Source organism: Heloderma suspectum, chromosome 12, assembly GCF_057233095.1.
Source record: "Heloderma suspectum isolate Gila_16-S chromosome 12, 16-S_ref, whole genome shotgun sequence".
Lineage (NCBI taxonomy): Eukaryota > Metazoa > Chordata > Lepidosauria > Squamata > Helodermatidae > Heloderma > Heloderma suspectum.
In genome coordinates, this window is record NC_139469.1 from 639,975 (window position 1) to 649,823 (window position 9,849).

General features: G+C 63.5%; 1 protein-coding gene across 1 annotated transcript; it reads left to right on the top strand.

Annotated features, from left to right (window-relative positions):
* The first annotated feature begins 2,891 nt into the window (after positions 1-2,891).
* Positions 2,892-9,520, top strand: PDIA2 (protein disulfide isomerase family A member 2). The gene is made up of 10 exons (XM_084819179.1): positions 2,892-3,105; positions 4,233-4,439; positions 5,071-5,204; positions 5,605-5,748; positions 5,902-6,018; positions 6,574-6,699; positions 6,955-7,149; positions 7,486-7,606; positions 9,025-9,206; positions 9,359-9,520. The coding sequence occupies exons 1-10, from the start codon at positions 2,892-2,894 to the stop codon at positions 9,518-9,520; spliced, it is 1,602 nt and encodes a 533-aa protein (XP_084675305.1).
* The last annotated feature ends 329 nt before the right edge of the window (positions 9,521-9,849 follow it).

The window sequence follows — 9,849 nt, forward strand, 5'->3', positions numbered from 1 at the left end:
ATGCTGCCTTGAGTTCCTTGGAGGAAAAAAGGCAGGATATAAATGAAATAAATAAATAAATAAATAACTGAGACTTGGTGGGATGACTCTCGTGACTGGAATACAGCAACTGAAGGATATAACTTGTTCAAAAAGAACAGGAGGAACAGAAAGGGAGGCGGGGTTGCACTGCATGTGAAAAATACATATCTCTGCACAGAAATACAGGAGGAGGAGCTTGGTAGCCCCATCGAGAGCATCTGGGTTGAAATAAATGGAGCAAAGAATAAAAGGAACCTGGTGGGTCCTTCCATAGCCTCTTTCCCTTTTTGTGTCTAGCTTTGTGATTGTTCTAGACTAGCCTGTGCCTGCTCCTCTGCTCAGTAGAGGTTACAGAGTCCCGCTGGTGTGGAAGTGTCTGTTACAAGACAAATAAATGGAAAAAAGGTAGTTAAAAAATGAAAAAAAAATGTTAGGGGCCTCCCCCTTGACCTCCCCTGGCCACCTCCTGTTTGCTCCCCCCCCCCCAGTCGCTCGCTCGCTCGCTCGCGCTCTGGGAGCTGGCCTGCTTCTGTAGTCCCTGGACCAGCCGGAGCAGCTTGCTCCGCTCTGCTCTGCCGGGAGGCGGGAAACGAAAAGGGCCCCCCGCGCGGCACCCGCCCCCGCGCTCCGCCCGCCTGGGTGGCCCAGCGGCTGAAGAGGGGAGGCGGCCCGTGGCCCAGGGGCAGGTGCAGGGCGACCAGGTCGGGCTGGCCCGAGCGGCTCAGGAAGCGGCCCGCGCGGCCGTAATCGCGCCCGCGGAGGCCGCGCTCCCGCCCGGGCGGCGGCGGCGGGCAGCGTCCGGCCGGCGCTTCAGCAGGCGGGCGCCGCCCCGGCGCGTGTCAGAGCCCCTCGCCCGCGCCCGCGCCCCGGCCAGGCCGGGAAGGAGCAGGCCGCGGCTGCGGCGGCGCGCGGAAAGGCGCCCGGCCCTCCCGGGGCCTCCGATCCGCTGCCGCGGGGGAGCCCGCGGGTCCCGCGAGCGCCCGCCTCCACGTGGGGCGCCGTCCTCCCGCCGCGCAGCCGCCGTGCCGGAGATCCGCTCCCCGGAGGGAGCGCAGAGGGGCCCCGAGATCCGCTCCCCGGAGGCTGGACTCAGCCGCTCTCCTCCCGCGCGTCTCAGCTGCAGCCCCCGGGGCCAGCGGGGGAAGCCGCCTGGCCGCCGCCGCGCCGGGACGCCCTGGCAAGCGGGGCTCCTCGGGACGCACCCTGCCCGGTGCGCGGCCCCGCGCCTGGCTGCTGCCCTGCGGCGCTGGAGCGGTCCCGCCGGCGGCTGCTCAGCGCGGGCGGAGGGGCCCGCCGCCGCGGCAGGCAGGCAGGCAGCTCAGGCAGGCGCGCGCGCCAGGGCCGCGACGGGGCGTCGAGAGACGCGCGGACGGCCGTCGCGGCGCCCTCGCCTGGGCGCCGAACTGGAGCCGCGGCGCGCGGGGAGCCGCTGTGGGCCGCGGGGCGAGGGAAGGCCTCCGCCGGCGGGGAGAGTGGGCCCTGGCCGGGGCGGGCGCCCTGTGGGCGGCCGGGCCGCTGCGCTTGCCAGGCTGACGCGAGGAAGCCGAGGGGCAGCAGGACGCCCCAGCAGAGCGGGAGACGGACGGGCAGGGGAGTGGAGAGCGGGCTCGCCCACCTCCCGCGTTCTGGCAGGAGCCACGGCCAGGCCGAAAAGCGCTGACCTGACGCCCCTCCGCACCACCCGGTTGGAGCAGGACCCGCACCAGCAGGGTGCCTTGCGCAGCTGGCGGGGGGCACCCATGATGGCCCTTCGGGGGCCCACTTGCAGCCACTCCGCCAGTGGCCGGCCGGGCCAGAGAGTCTGCCCAACCATGCAGGCGTGTGCCCCCTCTTCTGCGTCTCCTTGTCCTGCCCCGCCCCGCTACTTCTTTTAGTCAGCTGTCTGACTGGGTCACATGAAGCTACCACCCCCAAGGACTTTCCCGGAGTAGCAGAAAGAATATGTCACAACTTCTCCCAAAGAAGGGTTTATGGCCCCACAGGGATCTACATTGGGAGCGACCAGTGCTTTTTAACTTTAAATGATCTGGAATGAGGAGTGAGCAGTGAAGTGGCCAAGATCGCTGACAACACTAAATTATGTAGGGTGGTTCAAACAAAAAGGGATTGTGAGGAGCTCCAAAAGGATCTATCCAAGCTGGGAGAATGGGCATCCAAGTGGCAGGTGTGGTTCATTGTAAGCAAGTGTGAAGCGATGCACCTTGGGGCAAAACGCCCAGCTTCACCTCTGCACTGATGAGATGTGAGCTAGCAGCGGCTGGCCAAGGGAGAGGTCTTGGGGTTGCAGTGGAGAGCTCAATGAAAACACTGACCCATGTATTCTGTTGCAGCTGCAGTTAAAACAGAGCCTGTACATTTACAGAAATGGCCAGTTTACCACCCCAATATTGACAAGCAGGGTAAAAGTATCGAGGCAGATGTTTGCTTGGTGGCTTCTGCTTCACCATCATGAGTCAACGAGCTGAAACGGGGAAACCACGTCCTGAAATGGGGAAACCACGTCCTGGCAAGAGAGGCCTGTTGCCACCATGCATCTTTCCTGATGCCTGCCTCAAAGCCCCAAAGGCAGCAGGGCTGCCCCAGTCTGGGCTGAGCGGGGCCAACTCCTCTCAGTTCCACAGAGCCAGTCGCCAGGCCTGGCACTAAGGATCCCCCCTCCACCACACCCGAGGCCTGTGGCCTGCAAGGGCACCGCCAGCAAGGGCAGCTGGAGGTTGCCCAGCTGCGCTTATCGCGAGTGGAGCAGCCAGTCAGAGAGGGCCACGTGGGAAGGAGCCATGGGGTGCCAGGGCCTGCTCTCCCCCCCGCTTGCCTGGCATCGCCTGGCTCCTGCCGGCGTGGCTGGCTCGGCCCTTTCTCCTCCAGCCATCATGGGTTGCTTCCCAGCAGCCCTGCAGCTCCTGCTGCTGGGGCTGGCGGTGGCTCTAGGGCGGCCTGGGGAGGCGGCGGAGGGAAGGAGCCTGGCCGAGGGGGAGCCGGAGGAGGCGCCCGGAGAGCTTGCGCGAGAGGAGGTGGTCTTGGTCCTGAGCCAGCACAACTTTGCCCAAGCCCTGCAGAAGCACCAGCTGCTCCTGGTGGCGTTCTGTGAGTACCAGCTGCAGGGAGGGCAGGCCAGGGAGGGCGGCCTGCCCATGCAAAGGCGGAGGCATGGGTGGGAGCTGCTGCGCCTCCACAGCAGGCTGCCCAGGCCATGTGCTCTCCCGGCTGCCCCCCACATGGGGCCGCTGCTGGGCGGTGGAGGGTGGGTGGGCCCCTCGGAGCGCCCCCTGGGTCCCGGGCCCTGTCCTCCTGCAGCACACACCATCGGTGGCAAGCAAGGTGGTGGGGCTGTTTCCGCGGGAGGGAGCCTGTCCTCCATCCCACAGCCTGGACAGCTCAGCCAGAAGGTGTTTATCCAGTGCAATCGGCCGCCAGCAGCAGATTGGAAGAACAAACATGCCAGGCCTCCAGAGCCTCGCCCAGGGGCCGTGAGACAAGCGGACATGGAGCCGCAAGAGGCCGAGGCGTGGAGTGGGGCGGGCCGGCGAGCTGGCGGCCTGTCTGCGTTCCCAGCAGTGCTGCACGCTGCCGCACCGGCCCAGCGGCCCGCTTCCAGCCAGCGCCCCCAGAGGGAGAGCACACGCAGCGGGCAGAAAGGCGGGCAGCGCCGCCGGCCCCTCCCTGCCCCAGGCAGACAGTGGCCTTCGGAGGGAGAGGCTCCCCTGGGCTAGGGGGGTCCTTCTGCCGCAGCCACCCCAGCGCAGAGCTGCTGGGGCAGCTGGCCCTCTCCGCCTGGATTCAGGGGGATCTCCCATGGAGCCAGCCAAGGCAGGCAGGGCCACGTCCACGTCTCATGGCAGCCAGTTCCATGAGCGAATGAGCGTGTGGTGCTGCCTGAAGCAGAGTCGCAGAGCAGAGCGATCCAAACGGGGTGGCGCTCTGGGAGGACCAGCCACCCGTCTGCTCGTGGATCTCAGCTCTGGGTCTCCCCCAGCTCTGCCTTGTGAAAAGGGGGTTTCCCTTTTGCCTGAATTGCCAGCCAGTCTCTTCCTTCGGGTGACACCTGCACCCAGGCTCTAGGAGAAGGAGAGGGGCCCCGCCCTCCCGGTCCCCTTTCTCCGTGCAGGGGTCATGTTCACTCTCTTCTTTCCTGCCCCCCCCCCACGGTTCTTCTGATTGGCTCTGCTGGAGCAGGCCTTCTCCCTTGCTCCCTTGCTCCCTCTCTCCCTCAGATGCCCCCGGGTGCACGCGCTGCCGAGCCCTGGCTCCAGAGTATGCAAAGGCAGCAGCGACCCTGAGACACGCACGCTCCCCGCTGAAACTGGCCAAGGTGGATGCTGTGGAGGAGCAGGCGCTGAGTGCAGAGTTTGGGGTCTCCAGCTACCCTGTCCTCAAACTGTTCCGAGGTGGGAACCGCACCCACCCCACAGACTTCACGGGTAAGAGCCACCGGAATAGCAGAGGGCTGGAAGGGGCCTCAAAGGCCACCTGGTCTGCCCCCGGCCTGCACTCCCTGCTGCTCCCCAGCACCTTTTCCCAAAGGCAAAGTGGATGTTGGTGGGGCAGCTCCCCACAGCTCCCCTTTGCTTCTTACACCAGCTTCAGGTGGACTTGGTCCTGCCAATGGCCGAAGTGGGACACAAGAGGCCAAGGAGGGAGCCAGTGACCTAGGGAGGCGGGGGGCTCTCCCACACTGGAGGCGTTCAAGACGAGGCTGGACAGCCACCTGTCAGGGATGCTCTGACTTGGATTCCTGCATCGAGCGGGGGTTGGACTCGATGGCCTTGTGGGCCCCTTCCAGCCCTGCTCTTCTATGATTCTATGAGGGCCCCCCAGGGATACTTTGCTGAGCTGGCCAGGCTGGCCATGGCACGCACCCCCTCCTCTGGCAGTGGCTCACATTAGCAGCATAAAGTACTCAACTAGCGTCACATGCTGAGCCCCACTCAGCACTGCTTGCTTGCTGCTCTCATGCTTAGAAAGGCCCCATGAAGGAGGGGGGCACCATGAGCCAGAGGCCCATCCCCACCATGTACCCCCCACCTCTGTCTGCATCTACACCTGTGCCAGGCCTGCAAGATGCTGAGGGGATTGTGAAATGGCTGAAACAGAAGGCTGGGCCCAGCGCCGTGCTGCTGGAGGATGCCGACGAGGCGGCAGCTTTCCTGGAGGCCCACGAGGTGGCAGTCGTTGGGTTCTTCCATGTGAGTTGCCAGCTTGTGCCTCTGGGGCCTGAAGCTGCTGCAGGTGGGGCCAAGCCACTGGGTCTTCCTGTGCTTCCCAGCTGAGGCTGCTGCCACCCACTCACTGTGGCTGGGAGGAGGGGAGCCAGCCTTGCATCTGGGCCTTTGTGCTCTGTGTCCCTCGCATATTTCAGGGGAAGCCTGGGCCCTGACAGCTGGCCAGGAGCAAGGCTGGCTTCTGATGGTGGCTTCTCTTGATCTAAATCTGACACCCGGGACCGAGAAAGGGAGCAGCGCTTCCAAGACCACAGGGCTCCCCGCCCCTCCGAAAAGGGAGCACATTCCCTGAGCATCTCCTGTGCTCCATGCATCCAGTCATGTTTCTCCCAGCCAGCTCTTTGTCTCTCTACTTTCCCTGCAGGACCTGCAGGATGCGGATGTGCGCCTCTTCTACGATGTGGCCAGCGATGTGCCCAGCGTGGCCTTTGCCCTCACTGACGGTTTAGAGCTTTTTCAGAAATACAACATCACTGTTGGAAGCGACACAGTCTCTCTCTTCCGGAAGGTGAGCCCAGATGCCTGTTGGGAGGGGGTGGCTGACACGCTCTCCCTTTCCCCCCTGCCCCTCGCTCTCGCTCTGAACTTTGGGGCACCTCTGTCCGAGGCTGCCCTGCTCCTGAGACAGCCCCATCTGCAGGGACCCTGTCTTCTCCTGCAGCACCAGGAGCCCCGCGCAGACTTCCCGGTGGATGAAGAGCTGGGCCTGGACGCGGCTGCACTGTCCCGATTCATCACGGTGCAGAGCCTGGAGCTTGTTATGGAATTCACAGGCAAGGTCAGAAGGACCCCGTTCCCCCAAGAGCCCGTGGTGCCCTGGTGCCAGGCGCAGCCCAGCCAGGGCCTGCCGCTGAGAGGGGGCGAGGGAGCTCTCGTGCTCTCTGGGGCTCCAAACTGCGACTCCATGTGCGCCTCCACGAGGGGTGGGGGAGTGCCACTGTGGCTGGGACCACAGCCCCGTGTGTGGGCTCTCTGTGGAAGGGCCCGGGACCAATCCTCGGCTTCCCCTGTTGTGAAGAATCTCAAGGCCCCAGCCTGGAACTGCGTTGATCAGCTGCTGCTCCCAGCAAAGCCTTTGGGTCTCTCTCTCTCTCTCTCTCTCTCGCTCTCTCTCTCACACACTCACACACACGCGGGCACAAAGGCTGTGACCCCAGGAGCCTGATGTGGCACCTGGAGCCCCCGAGCCCCCCCTCCCGCTGACTACCATGCCTTTTCCCTGGGATGCGACTCTTGGGCACGGGGGTGCTGTTCCATGGCCCCCATGGCCCCCTCCCCCCCTTTGCTCCTGCCCACCCTCTGGGGGCTGTCACTGCCTGTGGCTCTCCCTTAGAACGCTGCCAAGATATTTGGGGCCAAGATCCTGAACCACCTGCTGCTGTTCCTCAACAAGACGGTGGGCTCCCAGCTGGCACTGCTGGACCACTTCCAGGAGGCAGCGCCTGCCTTCCGGGGCCAGGTGAGCCACCCTGGGCCGGACGCCTGCCCCAGATGCTTCCGGGGGTCTCCTTGCTGCAGCCAGGGGAGGGGCGGGGAGGGGCGCTTGCACTGGTGCTCCGCTGCCGCCCTGGGGGAGCCTTTTCCCGCCCTCCTGTGGCGCGTCAGCTCCCGTCTCAGCAGGCAAGGGCCAGCGCAGAGGGGCCTGGCTTGGGTCAGGCTGCCCCAGAGGGCGCAGCAGCTGTGGGGAGGGTGGGCTCATGGATGTGCTCTGCAGGTGCTGTTTGTCCTGGCGGACGTGGATGGGGATGGAGCCGGCGTGCTGCACTATTTTGGCCTCAAGAGCCAGGACGCACCCGCCATCCGATTCATCAACATTGAGACCAACACAAAATACCGCCTGGCCACCAAAGGGCTCAGCGCAGCCTCCATCAGCACCTTCTGCCAGGATGTGCTGGCAGGCAAAGTCCAGGTAGGCGGCCCGACGCTCCAGCCTGGTGGGTGGGCACAGGGAGGCTGATGGCAGGCCCAGGAATCAAGGCCAGGCTGGCCAGCAGCTCTGTCCCAGAGCCTGCCAGCGGGTGATGCCCCCCCCTGCCCTGGGCTGCTCCCCCTCTCTCCCCAACACTAAGGAAGGCACTACGAGGCAGAGACTTTTCCAGCTGGCCCCCAGAGAAGGCTGCTGTGTGCCAGGCCCCCACAGCCCTGGCCACCTGGCTCCTCGCTGCTCCCCATCCCTTGCAAAGGCCCAGCAGCCCCACAGCCCCAGGCTGCCCCAGACTCACTGTGGCTGGGCTTTGTCTTGCAGCCCTATCTGATGAGCGAGGAGGTTCCAAATGACTGGGAGAAGCAGCCAGTTAAAGTCCTGGTGGGGAAGAATTTCGAGCAAGTGGCCTTTGATGAGACCAAGAATGTGTTTGTGAAGTTCTGTGAGTGTGCTGAGCGCCCTGGCAGCTGCCCGACTCGGGAGTTCCCCAGGCAGGCAGCGCCCCTGTCTCGCATTTGTCCCCAACACCTGGAAGGCAGAGACAGGGGCTCCACTCCCCAGCTAGTTTGGCGAGGAGCTGGTGGCAAAACGGCGCCATAATACTTCGGAGGCCCAGCTCAGCAAGGGGCCCTGCAGGAAACGGGCTGCTGTGTGGCTTTCGCCACACTGCCTCCTCCAGCTGGGGGGGCTCCTCAGCAACACCTTGATTCCAGACTCGGCAGGGAGGGAGAGACAGACCTGGGCCGCCTTCGCCTGTCCAGCCCCTTGCCGCAATGGAGCCACGCAGGAAGGAGCTGAGGCAGGAGGGGTGTGTTCACTCCCGCGAGGAGCGTCCAGCTGTGCAGGCTCAGGGAGCCGCCCTTTCAAAAATGGTCCCAGTGAGGGCAAGCAGGCAGGCCACAGATCCATGACCCCAGCCCACACGGGCTCATGCCCATCAGTGGAGGTAGCAGCCCTTGCAGCATCAGCCGCTTCCCCGAGGTGGGTGGCGGGTGAGAAGGGGCGCCTGCTGCAAGCCTGTGGTCTGCTAGCACTACGAGACAGAGAGAACGTGCTCCAGCTCCGCTCTGCCACCGCTCTTGCTTGGAGGGCTGCTTGCCTGTCCCATGCCACCGCGATGCAGTTCCGATTCCAACAAGATTCCTATTTCCACCGACGCCGAACTTGCATTTTTCACTGATGCCACATGCTTCACTCTAAGTGAGCTTCCAACTATTTCACCAAGACTGGGCAGGGGTCAGGAAGGTAGCCATGGCCAGTTGGCCCCTAGCAGCCTATAGGCACCATTAGGGATGTTTGCCCCAATACGCGTAACTTTTCACTCACCTCTGCCAAATCACCTCTCTTGCATGCCAGCTCCCCCATCTGGAGACAAGACTGTGGAACACTTCAGTCTGTCTGGGTTTTCAGCATCCTGTAATATAGGGCCAACACACGTGCTGAGCAGACACTGCTTTTAACTTCCCTCCAGCCTGAAAACTAACTGTGCGCTCCGACCAGCCAGAGAGAAGGGTAGCTGGTGCCACCACAGATACTGCGACTAGGAGCTGTGTCCAACAGATGTGCCAGACAGTCCCCCAATGCCAACAGCTGCTGCCACATTCCGCACCCGCTGAAGCTTCCACACAAGCAGCACGGGCAGCCCCACATAGGCAGCGCTGCAGTGAGAGTCTGGACGTAGCCAAAGCGGCCTCACTGGGGCAAGGCTACTTTCCTGAGACAGGGCTGCAGCTGACAAAGCAGCCTAGGCGGACAGCACTGGCATCTTCTCGTTTTGTTACATTTTCATAGCAGGCAATGCGGAAGACAGCAAGCAGGGCTCTCACACTCCCCAGGACCAATTCTGTTCTGCTCCCGCAGATGCCCCCTGGTGCCCCCACTGCAAGGCCATGGCGCCTGCCTGGGAGGCCCTGGGGGAGAAATACAGGGGCCACGAGGACTTCGTCATTGCCGAGATGGACGCCACTGCCAACGAGGTGGCAGGGCTGCCCATCCCTGCCTACCCAACGCTGTACTACTTCCCTGCAGGGCATGGGAGGAAGGTGCGTGGCTGGCTGGGGGTGGGAGGCTCTGCAGCCACAACTGCCTGCTCCTCAGGGAGTGGGGAGTGAAGCCTGTTGGCTACAGCCGGCCAAAGGGAGGGGGAGCCGTTGGTGGCTGGCCAACCAATGCCATTGTCTCCTGCCTGCCCCAGGTGACCGAGTACAGGAGCGACAGAGACCTGGAAAGCTTGTGCCGCTTTTTGGAGAGTGGAGGGGAGCTCCCTTCCCTAGAAGGTGTGGTGGTAAGGAGCAGCAACCATCCCTCCCCCAAGCCTGGGGGCCCCCCTCAGTGCAGTGCTGATCTGGGGGGCTGAGTTCTCATCAACTTGCCCGTCCCACCGCTCCAGCCCCAGTCCAAAAGAAAAGGCCTGCCTGCCAGGTGGACAAGGAGCAGCAGTTGTGGCCTTTCAAAGGGAAGGTTTGGCCAGGGGGCTTTAGGGGCCCCAGGAGATCGGCTTATAGAAGTTACGCGAAAGAGGCAAATTAGGCAGGGTCCGAGGTACAAGCCAAATGGCTGTGGGCCACGAGAAATATTTGGGATCCCACGACTCTAAGAAGGCCCCGCTGACCACACATGGCTTGCATGGTGACGCTTGGCTCTGGTTCTCCAGGCTGCTGAGGATGCCGAGGAACCAAAGGCAGA